This window comes from Sturnus vulgaris, chromosome 2, assembly GCF_052056855.1.
Source record: "Sturnus vulgaris isolate bStuVul1 chromosome 2, bStuVul1.hap1, whole genome shotgun sequence".
Lineage (NCBI taxonomy): Eukaryota > Metazoa > Chordata > Aves > Passeriformes > Sturnidae > Sturnus > Sturnus vulgaris.
This window is the reverse complement of record NC_142244.1, coordinates 114381988-114403792: the sequence shown is the minus strand read 5'-3', so window position 1 is coordinate 114403792 and position 21805 is coordinate 114381988. Positions and strand designations below refer to the sequence as shown.

At 43.0% G+C, this 21805-nt stretch overlaps 1 protein-coding gene across 1 annotated transcript; it reads right to left on the bottom strand.

The window, feature by feature from the left end:
- Positions 1–2252: 2252 nt before the first annotated feature.
- WDR4 (WDR4 tRNA N7-guanosine methyltransferase non-catalytic subunit) lies at positions 2253–21802 on the bottom strand. The gene is made up of 11 exons (XM_088160451.1): positions 21666–21802; positions 20063–20125; positions 19203–19349; positions 16814–16970; positions 16150–16262; positions 14096–14156; positions 12988–13086; positions 8249–8313; positions 7412–7595; positions 6452–6521; positions 2253–3395 (listed from the first exon to the last, which is right to left on the bottom strand). Exons 1-11 carry the CDS (start codon positions 21785–21787, stop codon positions 3217–3219), a joined length of 1260 nt encoding a protein of 419 aa, XP_088016577.1. The 5' UTR covers positions 21788–21802; the 3' UTR covers positions 2253–3216.
- Between the last annotated feature and the right edge of the window lie 3 nt (positions 21803–21805).

Below are 21805 nucleotides of genomic sequence, written 5' to 3'. Positions count from 1 at the left end.
ATATTGAAAGAAGTATTGGTGTGCAGGAGTGGGGGATAACCTGTTCAAATACATCTAAAATCAACATTTAATTCTCTTTCCAGCTTCTGCATCCACAACTATTGACAAACCACATTGTGCTTTCCCTCACTGCACTCCCTGCTCTCCCTTCACACCAGGTCACCAGGACTGATGGCAGCAGGGACAACCAGTGAGAGTTAAACCCACAGGGTGTCTCCTCCTCAGATCAAAGCACTCCATGCAAAATAGTTCAGCAAAGAAAGCTGAAGCAGATTTTGGAGTGCACTTAAATTGGCAGCAACTTTTTATTAGCCTGCAGATAAAGCAACTACATTGTATTGGAGTTTTTGAAGTTTTTTTTTAAAGAAAGGAACATCTTTGTTTACAGACATTTTTGTTTATAGAACAAGCTTGTTTTCAAAGTTTTCTTAAAAATGTAAGGACTGGTCCAAAGCATAGTTCTGGGCTGCATTTGATTAGGGTTCCTTCCTGCTATGACGATAAAAGGTCACTCTGTTCAACTATGTGCTGTTGAAGGGGGTTTTGGTGAAATCTCAGCAAAGGGAGGAGCAAGGATATGTTTTGGTTTGAAATAGAGGGGAAAAAACACCTTTTCCCCTACCTGCATTTTCAAAAGCTCCTCAGATTGTCAGTGCTCTGGAGAGAAGCTGGGGAGTTGCACAATCGCCACAAAAAGCTCCAGTGCAGTGTGGGGTGAACTTATGTGGCCTACAAATATTCTTGGAATGGTTTGAGGGTTTCCAGTCCTGCTATAAAACTACACCCTCACTGACCCACCCCCTTTTGCCAGGCACACAGACAGGCCTTGGTTCAAGTTCAGAAAATAAACACAAGCAAGTGACATCAGGTTCAACCACTAGAAATAAATAGTTCAAATACCAGGGAGAGGAGTGTTGTCTCCCTCTCTGCAGCAGTGGTATCCACTCCCTTTTAATGACTTCTGTGTGTTCTGCAGTTAGACAAGGCAGACTGGAAAACATCTAAAGGAAGGATTTAGACCTTCCAGCACAGCTTCCCTTCTCTGATCACTTTGCACAGAGCCCATCAAAGCAATGCACAGGCACACAACTTCTCAACTGAAGCTCAGGAACTGCTGTGTGCAGAAAAGGAAACATGAAATGGAATAGGAAAGGAAAGGAGAACTTGCAGGAAGAAGAACAAAAAGGCCTGAGCCATCTGCCAGATATCACATCTCATGTCACTCCCACACACTGCAATCTGTCATGAGTTCAAGTGTTGGAAGAAAATTTGGGTTTCTTCCAGGAGAGCAGCAGGGTGAGGATCACAGGAGTGCCTGCAGCCAGTGGAGATCACTGTCAAGGTCTATCCTGTGCTGAGGAAAAAGTATCCCTCAGGAATAGGAATTGCCATGGCAATCTGATCCTTCAGAAGTTTAACAACATTGACATAAAGGATCTGCAACCAACCACTGAAGGCAGTTACCTGTGTCCTCAGATTTTCCTCCAGTGAGAAAATGGATTGGAAGTGACCCAATACAGGCTCCAGCTGCAGATTCAAATTTGTTCAAAAATGCTGGAATTTGCATGGTGTCTGCAAGCTTGATCATGGGATCATTTCTTTTTCATAGCTAGCAAAAGATCTAGTGAGAACTTTTCCTCCTGTCCTGTCTGTTTCACAGTGTGAATACAAGCCTGTTTCTTGTGGTATTTTACAGAATCTGCACACCAGAAACTCCACTCCTAAATAAGAGCTACACTCTGAGGCTGAGCTTCCTTAAGTGCTTCCCCAACTGCTTTCCCTAGAGCCTCTCTTCGATTAAAAGAACACAACTCTGAAGTTTTAAAAGCCACCATCACACCACAGGTGCCTCAGTGTCCAAGCCACCACTCCTACCCAATATCAAAGCACTTCAGATGGTCAAGAAAAAACAGGAAAATATACAAGATACCAAGAAAAATACTCATCACCAGGCTTGTACCACTGTACTGGCTGTTCCAGGTGCAGTCCAGGTTTTCAACCCACACCTTCCTTCAGAAGACTGAAACTACAGGGTTTTCTCATCTCGGCTCCCCATCAGCAGGGGATTCAGGTGAACTACCAAGAAATTTGTCACTACTTGTTACTGAGCTCTATTATTGACATTCAGCATCTTCCATGGGAGAAAGAGAGAAGCTATCAGCAAACCAAGCAGCTGGGCCACACATCTGCATTTGAATGCAAAAATTCTACGTGTCCAGACACTCCAGAGAGAACCACTCACAGTGCACAGGTTAATTCTGAGTACTTTTAATGGACTGTACAGATTTCCACACCTGGTTTTGTGAAGGACATTATATTCCACATGAACATGATACCATCTGGCAGATGAACACTTCTTCTGCCCCCGATGAAGCAACAAGTGGCCCCATAAGGCTCTTGGTGATAACTTCTCAAGAAGATGTATCTCTTGGATAATTACAGTATGGAAAAACTCTCGATGAAAAAAGCAGGATGCACTCCAAATTTTGCTCCCAGGCCTCTGGAATGATTTTCACAGACACCAGTAGGATCACACTGCCATGGAAGGAGCTTCCAATAACACGACGTTGACTGACACGTTTTGCTTTTACTTTGCAGCATACAAAATTAACTTTTGCACTTCTTCCTGCAGAGATGTTCCACAAGTATGAAGTAATGGATTAGAAGCTAGGCAAAATCCCAACCATATGAACCCAAGTTAAAGGATAAAAACAGAGAAGGAAAAGTCTCAGCTAAAACCTCTCATACCCAGCAAGAATTTTTTCTACACTCCCTTTCCCATACCAGGTACACTAAGTTAGTTACATTAACCAACAGATTTTTAAAAAGAGTTAAAAAAAAACCCCAAAACAATTCAAACCAAAAGTAATAAAAACAAAGTTGCATCCACTTTAATCAACATGTCTCCACCTGAAAAAGCCTGAACACAGTAGGCAAAAAGAAAATCCTGTTTCAAGAAAAATGCCATCTCCAATACTCATATAACATGCATCAGAGATTCCCAGGACTGAGCCACTAACACTGTATTCTGCCAGAAAGTTTAAGTATTTTGTAAATGTATTATTTGGTGCAAACAGGATATTGTCAGATCAGCCTGCCTGAAGACCTGAATAAAATTTTAAAACAGTCCTTTTGCATAATTCACTTTTTATGTAAAAACAGTCCACAGGTGGATCACTTCCACTCCTCAAGGCAAAGGTCACAAGCTCACAGCAGTCATAGGGATGACTCTTCAGTCTTCTTTTTTTTTGCCTGCCCACTGGAACCATGCTGCAGATCCTGCCTTTTCTTCTTCTGCTGCTTTAACCTCTCCTCCTTCCTCTGCAGGTACTCATCCATGTTATCAAAGGAGGCCTTGTAGAGGTGGCTGTAGTAGCTCTCTGCACCAACAAAACCTGTAGTTGGGCAAAGCAAGAACACAGGTGTTAATTCCCTCAGTGGTCTCATTGATTACTTCCTGGACTGTAATTTTAGATAGTGGCATTCCAGTTCACTTCCTGTGGTCCTATCCACTGTATCAGCCTTCCAACACCTCAAGGGCCTTCAGGAGAGCTGGAGAAGGTTTTTCACAAAGGCATGTAGGGACAGGACAAGGGGAGATGGCTTTAAGCTGAAGGTGGGCAGATTTAGATTAAATATTGGGAAGAAATTATTGACTGTGAGGGTGGGAAGACCTGGCACAGGTTGCCCAGAGAAGCTGTGGCTGTCCCTGAATCCCTGGAAGTGTCCAAGGCCAGGTCAGACGGGGCTTGGAGCAACCTGAGATAGTGGAAGGTGTCCCTGCCCATGGCAGGGGTGGAATGAGATCATCTTTAATGTCCCTTCCAACCCAAACTACTCTGTGATTAAATATCAACATTTACACAGTGTAAGCCTGATTTGTGTTGGCAAGCACCTGTTCAGCATCCACCAGCCAGGCACAGCTTCCATTTTTAGGCTAAAAAATTCATTCAGTGTCAAGACCCTCACAGTGAAGCAAAGAGAGGACACAGCTCTCCTCACACACTGGACACTTACAAACTTCAGGGCTTCTGATTTTGAACTGCTGAAGTTGTTCCCTGAGACCCAAGCACTACAAAGGGAGTTGCCACCTCACTGTGCTTACCTGGCTTTTCTCCTAGAGTATTAACTGAAAAGAAAGACAAAGGAGTAGACTTCAAATAGTGTGTTCAAGTGTGTTCTATAGCACATAGATTCCTAAGCATTTGCTCCAATGGCTTTGTTACACCTGTGAATTCAGGGTAATATTCCTCACAGCATCACTAAAACTGTAGGTTTAGATGAGTTTAGCAGGGAACTAACTGCTATCCAAAAATCCCTAATCAGATTGTTTCTGTAGAGAACATACAATGAGACCAGCTGGCTTGGTCCATATTTCTAAAAAATAGTTGGAATGGCATTGACAAAGCCAGTTATCTCCAGTTCTCACCTTTTCTCACTAAGCAAAATTCACAATCTTTAAAGGACAAATGAAGAGAAATCCAATACCTGCTAAGGTTAGGTCCTGAAGTTAAGTATGCTACTCCACAGAAACCCACATACAGTGTCCCCCTGTTCCTTAGTAGACAAACAAATCAAGTTTCCCTTTGTGGTACCCAGGAAAGCACAAGCTTTCACATTCAGGGGTGTTGCACTCGCACAGGCTTTATTGGCCTTTGGCCCTGGGAGAAATTGCATGCTGCCAGTTTGAAAAGCCATGCTGCTCTCCACTTGATCAGTCTGCACTAAATCCTTTTCTGGGATCAGTTACAGCAGAGTGTCAAACTGTTTAATGTGTACAAGGGGGAATGGCCTCAAACTGAGAGTGGGTTTAGATTCAATACTAGGAAGAAATTCTCCCCTGTGAGGATGGTGAGGCACTTTGAACAGGTTGCCAGAGAAGCTGTGGATGCCCCATCACTGGAAGTGCTCAAGGCCAGGCCGGATGAGGCTCTGACAAACCTGGACTAGTGGAAGGTGTCCCTGATCACAGCAGGGAGTTGGAATTAGGTTGTCTTTAAGGTTACTTTCAACCCAAACCATCCTAGGATTCTGTGATACTTCCAGATCGACCATTGCATCTTAAATCCTACACAAAACTCATACAGGTGAGAAAGTTTATAAAAGGACAATACGCTGGGATTAGGACTGGATTCAAACAATGTAACAATCACTTGTTTCAGAAGATGTAACTACCTTTGAAGCACTAATTATTCACTGGAATAAGTGCTCATCAAGTGAGCCTCCCCTACTAATTAACGATAATGAACCCTGTCATGTGAGCCGTGCTCCTTTCCCAGCTGCAGATGAGCTGGTGACTGCATTTCACACTTGTTTGTTCCACGGGCAAATTATGCCCAGAACCTCTCCCCCTGCCTGCTCTCTTTACTTCTCTGTGCTCATTTTCACTCGCACCTCATCCTCCTAATTATCTGCCTGGCTGTAAATATCAAGTCTGCAACATCTCCATGCAAACATCTCCCTTCCAAAGGAGCACTGGACTTGCAAAGACTGCACCACCTTAATTACAATTTAATGACCAACTTAATGACAGTACATGCTAAACCATCCAGTACCAGATATTAAGGAGACTTTACACCAGACTGAGCATTTGTGCAGCTCTTCCATCTTTATATATAGCCACCATGAACAGACCATAAGACTGGTGGGAACTGTAACACATTTTTAAGGAAGATTCCAGTCTCCCAGCAAAGTACAGGACAGAAATTTCTATGAATGAAGTTTCAATACATACTTGAGATTTTAGCACATGCTACAGCCTTTCTCTACCCTGCAGCCACAACCACTGCTACAATTTCAGCTGTGTGTATTTTTATAATATAAAAAATCCTGGAAATAGGGTGCTTCTGAATAAGAAAACTAGGCATTATTTTTTTGACAGAGATTGGGAGTGGGGCAGGAAGCAAGAACATAATGAGCCAGCTCTGACACTAAGCAATGTCATCTGCAGGGTCACACCTTCCAGTCACAGCAGGCACCACATCATCTCCCCTGCCAAGGTGGACCCAACAGCCCATCTTTACAGCAGAGCTGCTCCTCCCACAGCTGTTCCATCCTGACTATCTCCACTATACCTGTCATAAAGTCTCACACCCAGGCAGGAGACAAGACAACAAACACCAGTATTTGATACCACAGCAGTAAGACAGACTCCAGCAGCTCTGCCAGAGCCTGTCTGGATGCCTCTCCGTGATAAGGTGTCTGTGGAAAAGTTGCAAGGCTGCAATTCAGCTCTCAATACCTACATGGTTCTGTGATAACAGAGCCCTGAACACACTTCATTATCCGCACTGACTTCCACACCAGACAAGAGTGATGACACTGAGAAAAAGACTGAGTGAGTTCAACAGCCAGCTGAACTCACCTGAACTCCAATCTTATGCTCCAATCTACATCTTACGCTTCAGCTGTAAAATCTGCATTCCCCAAACCTTTAGGCCAAATTTCTCACCTTCAAACACTGTCCAGTTGTCTTGAATGTATTTTGACATCTTCTGTAATCTTTTATCATCAGTTACAGCCTGGAAAAAGAAGGAAGGCTGCATGTTATTTTGGGATTAAGATAATTTTATGTTTCACAGCATGCTGAGAAATTCAACAGCCCTCAGAAGAGTGTAGTGAAACAGCAAGTGTAAAACCTCCATGATCTCTTCCAGGCTCCTCTTTTCTAGGACTGTTATTGAAACCTGGCCTGAGGTCTCAAGTTCTGCTAGGAAAGCTTTGCCATTTGAACAAAGAGATCGATTCCCACTTGCTAATCTGCGAGGAAAAGAAATATCTCGGGGAACATGTTAGCATCAAAGAACACACCCAGAAGTTCCATTTAAAACCACTTCACAACCAGACCGTAATTAGCTGGGGACTTACAAGGATAACGAATGAGTTTCCAGTTGTTTAATAGGCAATAAAAGAGAACTTGATAGCACATACCCCAAATTTGATTCCCTGTTCTCGCTGAAAATCAAGTAATTCCCTTTACTGTTCCCATAATGCCTTGTCCTGCAAAGGATGCCTCAGAGGCAGGCACAAGGAAAGCTGTGTGGAAAGCATTCCTGAGCAAATCCAAAGGGATTTTGTTGGTTTGTGGGTTTTTTGTTTGTTTTTTTTTTTTAAATCAAGTAGCCCACAGAAGGCTCAGGCAATGGTTTAAAGTACTGAGTGCTGACAAACACTGATCCTGCTGTGCCAGATGGCAGCTTTAGCTGAGAACACACACTGGTGCTCATAACAAGTTCTTGACACCTTTGCATCATACAGAGGTGAGAAGAATGAGATGTGTATCTAAGGCTTTTACTCCATCTCAAGACAGAGGGAAAGGTGCCTTTTTAGCTTTCATGGAACAGCAAACTCCACTTCTGTTGTGGCCTCAAGACATCATCAAACCCAGGATTTTCAGCATTAAAAAAAGTACCTTCCACTGTCCATCACATGCTCTGTACAGAAGAAGAGGAGCTTCCTTGTCTTCCTGAAAAATCCACAGGTCTCCTGTTTCCTCAAATGCAATATCCCAGCTTTTGTGTTTCAGAGAGATCTGCTGTTTGTAAACCAGCTGTTGGGCAGTGGCATCAAGCTGAAAGATGTAGACTGTGGGAATACTTTTGAGAGGAAAAACTTAATTACCATTATTAGCAAATCCACCTACAGCCATCACTTGTACAGCAAACTGCAGACACCCACTCTAATTCCAAACAGAGCCAAAGCCAAGTGGTTAGAATGAGCACTTCAAATGCTGTTTGCTTACATGATCTGAGTCAGAAGCTGTAAATACCCAAAGTGCCAAACAGCTTTTCAAGTGTTATGTGAAAGAAAAAGCAGTCAGTGCTGCCTCCTCTTTAGAAGAAAGGGTAGTAAAGGGAATTTCATAAGGATTGCTAAGGACTTTTATGAGGAATGTTGCATTGTGATACAATGGCCTACAGGGCTGCACTTGAAGGAATATACAGCTGAGCACCAGCCAAAACAAAACAGCTCTTGTACATCCCAGCCTTGTGCTTCCTCCACTGAGGGAAAGGCATCACAAACTCTACAAAAATTAACTGAGCCAGGTAACCCTTGCAATCTCCTCTGCACTCAGAGCAAATACAGGACACAGAGGCTCCCTGGGAGGCCACAGGCATTCCTGGACATCTGGAGATCCACAGTACCAAGAAATTCAGGCTCAGGGAAAGTCATAACAGTCAGCAGGGAAAGCTGCTCGTGACTTTGCAGCAACTTTGATGGTTTTAGGCATTATTGTATCTATTCTTACCTGTCACACAGAATGGCAAAATAACCACCTTGACAGCAGTAGGTTATTCTTGACACGGTGTATTTCTATTAGCAAAAGGAAAAAAAAAAATCCTTGTAACTTAAGACCATTTATGGGCAGAAAATTCACATTCCATTTCACTATGAGCCCTTAAAATTTAGCAGATGTCTTAATTTACAGCAGATTAAGCAACTTAATTACCTTCTAACTGCAGTCAAGGTTATTTTTGTATCAGTGCTTGCTGTTTTATGAAGTTTTCTACACTTCTCCCTGCCACACTGTCCAGAGATCAAATGTAAAGGCTTGAGTGAACTACTCTTAGCAGATAAACCAACAGATGAAGGAAAATACACTACCTTCAGACATTCTCTCCTGCAATGCCAGTGGCAAAAACACTGACATTAAGCCTGCTCAGGCAGAGTATCACTCCAGCAGTTCAGATATTACAAACACAAGCTATTAGCTGCTGTTCTGTTTGTTAAAAAATGAAGATAGTGATGCATAGCTAATATCCCTAATATCCCTGCTGTGCTGCCTCTGTTTCAACGTGAGCCTGGGTGAAGCCATCCTGCTCCACAGAAAATGTATTCTGAACAACAAGGAAAGACTGCCTGGGGCCATTTTCCTCATTAAAAAAAAACCCAACAAAACCAACACAACAACAAAAAACCCCACATCACACTCCTAGTTTAGAAGTTACACAGTTTCATCTGTGAGAGAAGAGGCACCTTTGCCACACAAACCATTCTACTTGAAATATAAAACAACTGATTTGAGGCTCCTGGAGTGGGAAGAACTTGAGAAGAGAAAGTACAAAATTATGTCCTGGGGTGCTTTTTCAAAAGTATCTATTATATAATGTGAACAGCAAAACTGCAACAGCAAAAGGCTGGTTCTCAAGTGTGTTTTATAAGCAGTGACAACACCAACACTGCTGATGACTAAAACCTTCCAAGTAGAGAAACAGAGAGTTATTTCCTTCAGGGCAGGGAAAATACATCTTTTTGACACTCTGCTGGCAGAATTCTGATGCATCCTCAAGTCTTCTTGTTTTTTTAACCTCCACTTCTTCCCCTAGCACAACACCATTGACTGGACAGAACCTCTGGTTCACTAAGTCAGGATAAATTTGGGAGTTACCAAGGGATTTTACCCTTGCAGCTACCAGCTGATGTATAGGCATTGTCAGGGTGCTTGTTTTCACAGTTTTGCAATCCATGCAGGAAAGCAAAACAAGTTGTACAGCTTCCAAAAATTCAAGTCAGCAAGTTTAGCACCAGAAGCTAACTATTTTGTCAACAGCACATGATGCAACCACTAAGAGATAAACCAACTGTGGGAAAGAAAATTAATTCATGGTGTAACAGAGTTGAGAACCATTTTTTTTTCTCTAGCACATGAGAAAAATTGTGTGATACAATTTCACAGGGGGAAGCAAGAACAGCATGCACTTTTCACTTATCTCAACCACCTGTTTGGACAGAAGAGGAGGACTTAATTAAAAACATTATCAAAAGGACTGATATGGTTCAGAGCTCCTGGGGACAGATGGGACTGAACTCCTGTTACTCTGCAGAAATATGAAGTTATTAGTCCATATTTAGCACTGGGACCCAGAACTCCTGATTCACACAGACATAAAAGATGGTTCCAAGTACCAGGTAGGATGAGTGGGCTGGACCATAAAGGTTCTTCTGTAGCTAACGTGGCTAAATGCTGCTTCTGCAGGATGGAGCCACTTATACCACAGCTTTGGAGTAGAACTGACAGCTCCTGTTTACTGTAAGCCATGAGTGGGTTCTTCAGACACTTAAAGGAACAAGCCAAGATATATACATATTTGTGTATATATATATATACATATATATATATAAAAAAGCTGAAACCTGTGCTATTTATTTCTAATAACAAAGCTCTGCCTCTCTGCCTGTTGCCTGACAAACATGCAGGGAAGTGCCCACCTACACAGCCAAGTGCTTTGTTAGAGAGACAAAGGGTTCTTGTGAACTTAAATTAGGCAGCAGCTCTCTCCCAACCCCACTGGAGGAGGGAGGAGGAGGTTGTTTTGATTTAAACCAAGTTTTATTCACAGCTGGAAAGAGACAAGAAAATGCATCTTCTTTCCAAGTTCTTTCCATGTGTGGGTAAGTTAAAAAATCAGCAAAATGAATGCAAGACCCACAACAGTATCGTGGTCAAGGAAGGACAAGGCTATGAAATCAGTTAAGGAAGGGCTACAAGAACAGTCTGTGACAAACAGATGTTCACCTGATACTCTCTGAACTCAAGTCAGTGTTTATAAGACACTGTTATCAGCCTGCCAACACCTTAAAATTAACTTTTGATGTCATCTTTGAGAAGAGGTGACCCTATAAAAAATTAATGTACTAGTGCACTGGGGTAGAGTTGTGCAATTCATGTTCTGGACTTTAAACAAGCTTCTGCTGTCAAGAGGATCAGATGAGGTGAAAGCTCTAAAGCAGGAAAATATTTATACAGCACTATGGAATTAAGAAAATTACTCCCATTCTAGTGGGAAAATGAACTGAGGATCTGTAAGCCATCAGCTGAAACCAATGCTACACTGCTCAAAACACTCCTACATTCCCCAAACAGACACATATTCATCATCTGCCAAGCAAAATAAGCCCACATTTTTGTGCTCACATGGCCCACCATTATTGATGATTCCATCCTCATTGAGCTTCAAGCTGTTTTAAAGCTCCAGTGCATTCATGCTGGCTATCAATGGTAAAAACTGAAATCTAACAATACCAAAAAAAAAAAAAAGAAAGAAAGAAAGAAAAAGCACTTATATCCCCATCTGATCCCTGGCTGCAGAGTCCTGTGCTTGTTACAGACTGTAAAGTGCTGACTCAAGAGATTGTGTCCTTAAATTCAGACCACAAATGTCACTCTGGGTGTGGAGCTGATCTGTGACATACCTGGATGCACAGCATGACTAAACACTGTCACCAGATGTCACCTCTGGCATTTCTAGCACTATGATGCCAGCAGAACAAAAGTCTCCTTTTCAGTGCAGAACACCTATCCAGTATCCAGGATTTCACAGATTCAAGTCACAGGCCACCATGAGGTTTTCTTAGATCAGTCCTACCTGCAGCACCAATTTTGTTGACATTTTTTAGTTTAGCCAATGCTACATTCAAGCTTTATTATACAGTTTAACACTACTTTTTTGATTAGCTTGTTTGTAATCAGTGAATTAGGATTCAGTGTAAGATCAAGCACTGCTACTTTACACACAAGCCATCTTAACAATGCTAAGCCAGTCTAAGCAACAAATAGCATTTTTAATATTAATTACAGAATTTCCCAGTTCAGTTACTTGCTTACTTGTCTTCAATGATCCTATAAATCTAGAAGGCAAACTGTTTTAAAATAAACTCATGATTCCCTCTAAAACAAATGCTCAAATCCTGCTGCACCCACAGTATCAGTGGATACCAGTTAGATGGGCTTGTCACCCCATCTTGTACCTTTTTCACTTGTCAAAAAGCCCAAGAACAGCTTTTTCAAAAATTCCAAGCACTGGTATCAAGCTGAAATGTGGCAGAGATCTCGTGAATGTGTGTGGGGTGTGTAGCTCAGGTGTGTTTTCAAGAAGACTCTCAAGTCCAAGATTTCCAGTATCTAAATGGAAAGCTGTGATGAAAGTGGCTCCCCAGCTGTGGGGAGGTGAAGCACAACACACTTCCACTACCAAAACCACAACACAAAGGAGGGAAAGTAGAAGTTTTCAATTCAATTTCTGCCTGGATATGGATTCCATAGTGGATTTTCCTCAAGACCCATGCCTGGCTTCCCAGTCACCTGACAACTGGGAGGCAGCTGTGATCTGCAAGGAAAGTGTTTTTAGAGATCAACATGAAAAATCACATGCAGCAGGATGGGTGGTGAGGTGAACCAAAATAACCCAGCAGATGAGTAGGTGGTTTAATTCCATGCACACAGCAGGGACAAGGACAGTGCTATTTCACTGCTAATTGGTCTTATGCCACGTTAAATGACAAAAAAAAAAAAAAAAAATTAAACAAAACTAGATTTCAAGCACTACCAGAACAACTGCTCACATCAGGTGAGCATCTCAAATCACAGCAGCACCCCAAACTTGTGTGTGTGAGACTGCTGATGTACAGGCTGGAAGCTCAGGAGAGCTCTTGGAGTGTTCAGTTTTCAGGTAGGACTCACACTTAAATTTTGGACACTGTCCAGCTGCAAGAGAAGCTAAAATAATAAGCCAACGTTTTGACTCCACAGGGCACTACTGCAGGTCACTGGTTAAAAATATTACAATGCTTCTTTTTGCTCAGGAAAATTGCTACTTTAACACTTAACATCCTAAGCATTTTTTAGAAATGGGTGAATATTTAAATCTTCCCAATGTCACAGGATGTTTTCTGCCTAGAAGACTACAACAACTGTGGTTTTGGAAAAAAAAAATTTCTAGCGAAGGCTTTGTCCACTGTGCAGAACTTAAATTTGGGAAGAATTAGAAGCAGCTTCTTTTGGTCACTGCATGGCACATTTTAGAAATTCACACAAAACACAGGAATGGCTTTCAGAGACTGTATTCCCAAAATCCCAACTATTGTAACAGGTTTTTAAGTTCTAAACCCAATGACAGAAGGGAAGCACTTCTAACAAAATGCAACCAACACGTTTGGCAGTCCCAAGGATCAGGAGCACAGCAAAAGCACTGGCACACATGGACACACCTGGTCTGGTTTGGTTGCCTGAGACCCACAGATGGTACTCAGCTGACAGCAGTGCACTTCTTCTCCACTTTTATATTCCCAGAGTCTCAGAGTGGAGTCCTGGACAGATAGAAATGGACACAAGGCTATTACTACCAGCACTCAGGCAAAGAAAAGGCACTCCTGGCCTTCAGCTAAACCCTGTTTCCCTGAAGAGCTCCCCACAGAAACTGCTAAATAGTCACTTAGTTAAGACCTCAAATTGCAGATAAAGCATTTTAATTAACATAATTTCCCCCTGCATTCTAAATTATTCAATCATGCTAATTTTAATTCTCCCTTTGAAGTGGAAATTGGGTAGCTGGAGGAGGGCATTTCAAGCCTGTCTCCAACAGCACAGTCATGTATGTGCTCAGCATTTTAATGGCAATTCTTTCAGGCTGCCCTTCTCTGCCCCATGCTCCTGTTATCAACCAAATTCTCATTTGATTTAGCAACCTCCTGAAGAGAGACTAAACACCTCTCTGGAAAAACAAAGCCAAGAGCATTTGCTAAGAGCAAAATACAGCCATGTGCAGCACTAGCATTAGAGCTGTTCCAATAATTAGAGGGACAAGAGCCTTAGGGAGACAAGAATAGCAGCTGAAACTAAATGCCAGGAAACATTATTTGTTTCTTGTGCAGTTTTGGTAGTCTGGGGAACAAAGAATATTGTTTCCCTTCTTTTAGGCCAACTCCATCTCTGTACAGGTGTGGTATGGCAGCAGCATCCATCAGTTCAGGAAAAGGGATGGGGAGAGAAGGGAGGGAACATTAATTTCTACAGTTCTCATCCAAGCAGACAATGTCTGTCAGAGCAAGAGTTAAGGATAATTTCACCATCCCAAAGATGCCTTTTACTATAACCACAGTAAAAGGTTCTTATGTGATCCAGCAACAGACTGGCTGAACACTAAACAGAACCAAGAAAAAGGGGGCAGAAGGATGAGGGAGGCCATGCCATAAACCATGAGAGATTATTTCAAATATTCCAAGGAATTTGGCCAAAACACAAGCATAAATAATAAGAATAAAACACAAACATACAAAAAAAACCCCCACATTTTTCTGGAGAAATTGCAATACTTACCCCAGAAGCTGACAACAGCAGGTCAGGACAGTTGGGTATTACAAGTATTTTGCTTACAAACCTAAAAAAAAGCAGTCAGAAGTTGAACTCTCTTGCGTGACACTCTGGTCTTTAAACACACATAGTAAGAGAAAACAGAAGTTTTGAAGAGAACTTTACAATAAACAAACAGATTTTCACATTAAGATAATTAGGAGGAAGAGGTACTTAGTAAATATGCACTACACAAATTACTGACTTTCTACTTAATAAAGAACTGCATTTCCCCATTTGCACTCAGGGAATTCTACTGACTTCCTCCCAGCTGAGAACATTGTCATTTAGATCAAAAAATGCCAACAGAGACAGATTTCCTCAGGTAGCACAGTCCCCTTTCTCAGGTCATGACGCACATTAAAAACATCAACAGATCCTTTAAAACACAATGGTGATGGCTCAGCCTCCAGAGTGCCACATCTCTCCAGCCACAGTTGGGAGATCATTTAAAAGCAATCTTTACACAATTGAATGTGGCAATTTACCAGTGCCTACACTGAGCCAGAATTTCTGTTTCCCAGAAGCTGGTGATCCTGCTTTGTCTTTGGTGAGCAATGAGGACCTGAACTTCTGGGGATCATTATTATCTCAGAGCTCACCAATCTCAAATACAGTGACCTGAGCAGGACACTACCTGAATGGGACAGTCATGCCTTGGAAGACAGGCACAGCTTTAAAGCTATAGAGTAACAAAGTAAAGGGAAGAGATTTGGTCACTGCAATACAAACTTCCAGGACAAAGTAGGCACAAGAGATCCAGCAAGAATCACCATGAGCCCCACTGCAAGAAGAAAATCCAAAACTGTGAAATGAGGCAATTATTGCTTTATGTAACCCTTTTTTATTAATTTGAAATTTAAGTATTGAATTTTTGAGTATATTTCAAGTAATTTGCACCGCTTTTCACTCTGCAACCACTAATGAAGACTTCCAGGGATGGGGCATCCACGACTTCCCTGGGTAACCTGTGCCAGTGCCTCACCACCCTCACAGTAAAGAGCTTTTTCCTAATATCTAATCTAAACCTACTCTCTGTCAGTTCAAAGCCATTCCCCCTTGTCCTGTCACTCCAAGCTCTTAGAGACTCTCTCCATCTTCCTTGTAGGCTCCCTTCCTTAAATGTATTTCATAGTGCAGTCTCCATGCTCTATCCATCCTGGTGACACAGCCAGGTTCTTTTGTATTACCATAGAACCTACAAGTCTGAGTTCTGCATTGAGATGACATAAATTTAATTAACACGTTCAAACCTCGAAAGACAGTTCCTAAGACTTCTCTTCCTAAGACTTAAGATAGGCTCCATCCTGAGCTACCAATTTCTGGAGCCACTTGTGACCAGCATATGGAGGGAGATGATTCTGCTCCTCTCCTCTGCTCTGGTGAGGCCCCAGAGGAGGTTGTGTCCAGCTCTGGAGTCCTGGGGACAAAAAGGACAGAAGGACCTGTTGGAGCAGGTCCAGAGGAGGCCACAAAAACAATCAGAGGGCAGGAGCACCTCTGCTGTGAGGAAAGGCTGAGAGAATTGGGGGTTGTTCAGCCTGGAGAAGAGAAGGCTCTGGGCAGACCTTACTGCAGCCTTCCAGTACCTAAAGGGGTCTTATAAAAGAGATGGGGACAGACTTTTTTAGACGGACCTCTTCCAATAGGAGAAGGGATAATGGCTTAGAACTCACTGTAGACTCAGGCTAGATATAAGGAAGAAATTTTTTTAAAAGGAGGTTGGTGAAATACACGTTGTGTAGAGAGTTGGTAGAGCCCAATCCCTGGAATCATTCAAGGCCAGCTTGGACAGAGCTCTGAGTAACCTGATCATGCTGAATTTGTCCCTGCTCATGGCAGGGGGGTTGGACTGGATGATTTTTAAAGGTTTCTTTCCACCCAGGCCATTCCATGATTCTACCATGACCAAGCTGTTGTTTAATGTGATTTGAGGAGAAGATTTCACCCACTGAGAGGGGATGAAGGTGGCTGTGCAGGGAATGGCTGCACAGAATGGCTCTGGCACAGAAGTCACTCACTCTCTGTGTCCCATGCAGTAGGATACAATACTGTAGGGAGCCTTTGTCAAGCTGACTCTGATCTTCTCATCTCTGTCTGCAGTCAGGATATACTGGTCATCAGGACTCAGGGCCTGTTGGGAAAGGGACAGCTTTAGTGCCCAGAAATTCAAAGCTTGAAATTCTTCTTAACTAAGAAAAAAAATGATCTCCTCACCCCAAAAGACAGGTACAAACACTAAGACACTCTTTTCCACCAACAATGGAAGTGTTGATCTTTGTGACTGTAACTTTCTCACTCACTAAGACAAGCAACACTGACTTCCAGGTCCAGTGAAAGCCACTGAGCCTCAACAATACAGCTGTAAGACCCCTTGCATCTTAAGAAGAAACTTATCACATTCAAGGGCTCAGCTGACATGGCAGAGTGGATGAAATCACACAGACACTCTGTCACCAAGACTTCTGTGTCTGCAACATGAAGACTTTTTCAACACTTATAAACTTTATGTTGCCTTACCAAACTCTGCCAACACAAACTCAGTAGGAGAAATCTGGACCACATTTCATTTATATAATTAAAAAAAAAAAAAAAAAAAGCAAACCACAAATCTGGGACAAGAGCAACGAGACCCAAGCACAAGCAGGAATGCAGGTTTGTAAATACACAGAGACAGACACTTACCACATCCAATAGCAGAGAGACATGACCCAGCTCAAGTTTTCCATCTGCTTGAGGTTCTGTTATTGAGTAAGAATAGACATCACCAGATTTATCTGCAATAAAAATCTTATCCTCTGCAGCTGTGATAACCAGGGATGTGCATCTCCTGTTCACAAACCTGAAAGACAAATGGCACAGCTTGAACAGCTCTGGATGGCAGCTTCAGCAAGTCTGGAAGTTAAACAGACCAAGAGGCTGGGCAAAAAGTTCTCAGATGCAACATTACTAAAATGGCAGTGATGGGAGTAACATTATGGGGCTGAAATAGCACTTCTGAGTCTAGTAAATGAGTGAATTATGTAATAGCAAACACCTGGGGTGGGGAGAGGATCAGGAGACCATTAAAAGCTGCATGACTGCATTTTGCTTTGGTATTTCCTCAACTGAGCACCTCATCCAGGCAGCATGCCAGGACTCTAATGAAGGCTGGTAGACTTCCTTGCACTCTACATCATAAAAACAGGAGTTAAAGACATGGAAAAGACAAGGTAGGATTTGTCCTATTAGGAGTCCTTCGCAGCAACACTTGTAAAAACTGTGTAGGAACTACTCCTCCAGTGCCACTCTGTACTGTAAAGGGAAGCCCTTCATGGAGAGCCTTGGAACTCTTCTCTTCATAGCCCAAGTCACAGAGCCACAGGCTCTGTGCTCCCTGTCCAGACAAAGCTCTGAACCTGAACCCTGAGTTCCCCTCATCATCTTCCATCATCTCACAATTCCAGCTGCTAGTCTAGCAGGTTTCTTAAAACTACTCAGATAAACATAAGGACCACAGATGCCAGAAAATACATCCTGTGTGTCAGCACAGGACTGTGGGCACCAAGGATCATAGGAAATGGATATTGATATTCAGCTACTCTGAAATTCAGTGGCCATGTGGAAGCAAGAGGACAATCCACTATGATTCAGGTAGGAAAAAAAAATTACCAGACTTTTTACTGGCTGTTTAAAGGAATACCACAACAACACAACAGGCAACACAGTTCCAAAAAGGGTTACATTGTCAACCAGAAAGTCTTACTCCAAGCTCATTGTACCACCTGTGATCCTGAGCACAAAGATTCAAAAATCCCCCTTTGTCTGACACAAACTGACTATAAAGGCCAGCAGTGTGTGAGACTTTTATACACCTTGCCACAAAACACCAGCACAAGCCACACAGCTCAAACATTGGCATTGTTATCCATGCAGAGAGCCTTTTGCCTGTATTCCCAGTTTCCCAATACGAGGTAATGACATTCCCAAAAAAATCCAGCTGTGGTCCTAGTTAAACTTTCAGCAGAAACTAAAATACCTAACAGTTATCCAGTGGCATGTTACAGGCAAGACACACAAGGCAGGGCAGCAGGGGAGACAGGACACAGAATGAACAGAATTGGGCACTGCTGGTCTTGTCATAGAACATCCTGAGTTGCAAGGATCATGGAGTCCAACTCCTGGCCCTGCAAAGGACAGCCCAACAATCCCACCCTGTCCCTGAGAGTGTTGTCCAAACCCTTGGTGCTGTGACCACTTCCCTGGGGAGCTGTTCCAGTGCTCAATCACCTAGGATGAAAAACCTTTTCCTAATATCCAACCTAAATGTCCCCTGGCACAGCTTCAAGCCATGACCACTTCTTCACTACAACACTGTTTAACCCCAAGGGTCCATCCTGTATCCTACACACAGAGCCAAGCTACAGAGACTTGATTTTTTTTTGCAACTACGGTCTCATATTTGTTAGAGATCAACAGAAGCAGAGATGTCATATGCTCAGGAACTTTCTCAGGAAGACCTTCACAGTCCTGGTTTTCCATAGAGAATTGTCACAAGCAGCAGCAGAAAACGTGGAACTGGAGGACCTCTGGTGGACAGCTACAGGCTATTTCCTCAAGAGGAATGTACTGAAGAAAAGGAGCTGCAGCATCTCTGAAGATGTGCTTTTTGAAAAGATCACAACTTTTTAGAAAGTTCACAAACTCCCCAAAACTCCTCAAAATCAGAAGGAATAGAGAATGCACTCACTGAACTGCTTGGCATCACTCTTACAGGCCCAACCCCACTGTAGCAAGAGTGGGTAAAGTTTTAGCTCTTAAAGATAGAAAACACTGGGTTTGGAATAAGGAAAGAAATTATCCTTCCTTGGACATCTGCACTCCCATTCTTGGTGAGGGGAAGACTACATATCAATGCTTGACAAATACACTGAATTCCCAAAAACATTAAATGTGAGCGAGGCAATTTTAAAAAAATAAAATCAAAAAGGAAGCCAAGTAATAACAAACATCAACATCCCAAATACTCCCATTTTAGAACTCTAAATCCATCAGCCATAACTCCATAACAGAATGCACCATCCTGCTTCCTTACCTGACACTAACACATTCCCAGGAAGGCTTGGTACGGAACAGAATCAGGCGCTTGTTGTCATCTGTCAGGGCAAAATAATCTCCTGATGGGGAGAAGGCAAAAGCCAGGATGTCATCACTTCCTTTATCTGTCCCTTTTCCATCCTGCCTAATAGAGAGAAGGGGACCAACGGTTCAAAACCTGATAGCTACTGAATTCCCTGAGGAGATTGTTCCCAAACCACCAGGAGCGTGAGGAATAAAGTAAAACCTTAAATGCTTTTATTTCTGCATAAAATGTTGAGCCAGCATGGACATTAATGCAAAGAAATAAGCCAAGACAAGAAACTGATAGAAGGTCTAACCCTGTATCAAAACCTGTTTAGAAAACATAAGTTTGTGCTGGCATATCTTGATATTAATTATGAGGAAAACAGTAAAATGTTTCCTGTTTGGCTACAAGTAAAACAATGTCCAGTGGTTGAATCTAAGCTAAGAAAAATACTTTTTTGTGTGTGTTTTGAACTCTCATGACCTAGAGAGTAGAACTTATGTAAGTGCTTTGTGGGTTTTTTGGTCTTAGATGCCTAACAAAAAATGCACGACTTTTCCAAAAATGTCTTGATGGACAAAAGAAAAATATTGATTTTGTCACTGCTGTTTCTCTGGGGGAAAAAAAAAAAAAAAAGAGAAAAAGGTGCACAGTGGAATGAAACTCTGGGCAGGAAAAAAAAAAAAGAATAGATCCATATATATCCATCAGGATTAGCAAAACCAACCCATCACCTGCTCAAGGAGTTACCCTGTTACCTTCTTTTACTGCCTTCACTGCCACACAAACTCAGGAGATGTCCCCTCTAGGAAAAGAACAGATTTTCTCACCCTTTCTCTCCTAAGGGCTGTTTCTCTGCACTGCTGCAATCGTACACGAAGAGACTCTCATCACTGCAAGGGAAAAACAAACCTAAAATTACTGGCACTAGAACTATCAGGAGCTTAACTGAGAAGAATGGCAGCTCTTTTGTAAGATGCTCTTACTTCAAAGTTATTTGCACAACTGCCCCCCATCTTGAGGAACCACGTCTGCCCGAGTGGGCTCCCAAAGTGTTATAAAGGCAGCAGAAATTTATCATTCTGGACAGTATGCACATGTCAAAAAAGAAATCTTCCTCTGCTGGTGAAGTAACCCTGTATTTGCATAAACCTTACTTCTGTCAGTCTCAGCACATGTGTCAGTAGCATTTACCCAGTCACAGAATCACAGGATGGGTCAGGTTGGACAGGACCACCGCAGGTCTTCTGGTCCAACCTCCCTTCTCAAGCAGGGTTATTCCAGAGCACATGGCACAGGATTGTCCAGATGGTTCTGGAATACCTCCAGTGGGGGAGACTCCACACCCTCTCTGGACAATCTGATCCAGTGCTCAGTCACAGCACAATAAAAAAGTTCTTCCTCATGCTCAGGTGGAACTTCTTGGGCATCAGTTTCTGCCCCTTGCCTCTCGTCCCATTGCTGGGCACCTCTGAGCAGAGCCTGGCCCATCTCCTGACACCTCCCTTCAGATATCACACAGAATCTCAGAATCACCCAGGTTGGAGGGATCTCTGGAGGTCACCCAGTCCAACCCCCTGCCCAGGCAGGGCCACCCAGAGCAGTGACACAGAACACATCCAGGTGGGTCTGGAATGTCTCCAGAGAGGGAACTTTGTGTCCTCCCTGGGCAGCTGCTCCAGAGCTCTGCCAGCCTCAATGGGAAGAAATCCTTCATTGTGTTGAGGTGCAACTTCTTGTGTTTTATGTTATGGCGTTGATCCTCATTCTGGCACTGGCCAACAGGAGTTGAAAAGAGTCTGGCATCATCCTCTTGGCACCCACCTTGGAGCTATTTATATGCACTTTCCTTACAGACATAAAATAGACCATTATTACATATGTGTGCATACATATAAAATAATGCTATATACGTTCTATGCATTTATAGCTTTACATATAATGTTATACATATACATATAATACATGTGTTATATATATGTTATGTATATATATACATATACATAACATATATACGTATATGTTATATATATATGCTTTCTATAAATTATGTACACATATAGTGGTGGGTATATACATGCTATGTATATGTATAAAAAACATGTACGTATATATGTGTGTGTGTACATACATAGGTGTATATATATACATAAATATATATATAAAATCTCTACACTATATATAGTCTAATTAGGGGAGCACAACCGTGAAAGAAAACCGCCAAGGCTCCAAAGTTTAAAAGTGACGTTTCTGTAACAGAAAACGCTGACGAGGGGCCCGGAAAAGCCCGAACCAGCGGCTCCTGCACTGCCTCACCACCTCCCCTCACCACACACGGGCCCCTGCGAGCCCCCTCAGGGGCCACGGGCGGCCTCCGCCGCTCCGACCCGCCAGGCCCGTCCGCGCCCCGCCCCGCCCCGGCCCCGCACTGACCCGCTGTGCCCGGGCCGCGCCGCCAGCAGCCGCCCCCCGCCGCTCGCCACCGCCGTGGCCCCGCTCAGCGCCAGCGCCGGCCGGGACCCGGGGCTGCGCCCGCCGCCATCGCCGCCCGCCATGCGCCCGCGCCGCCACGT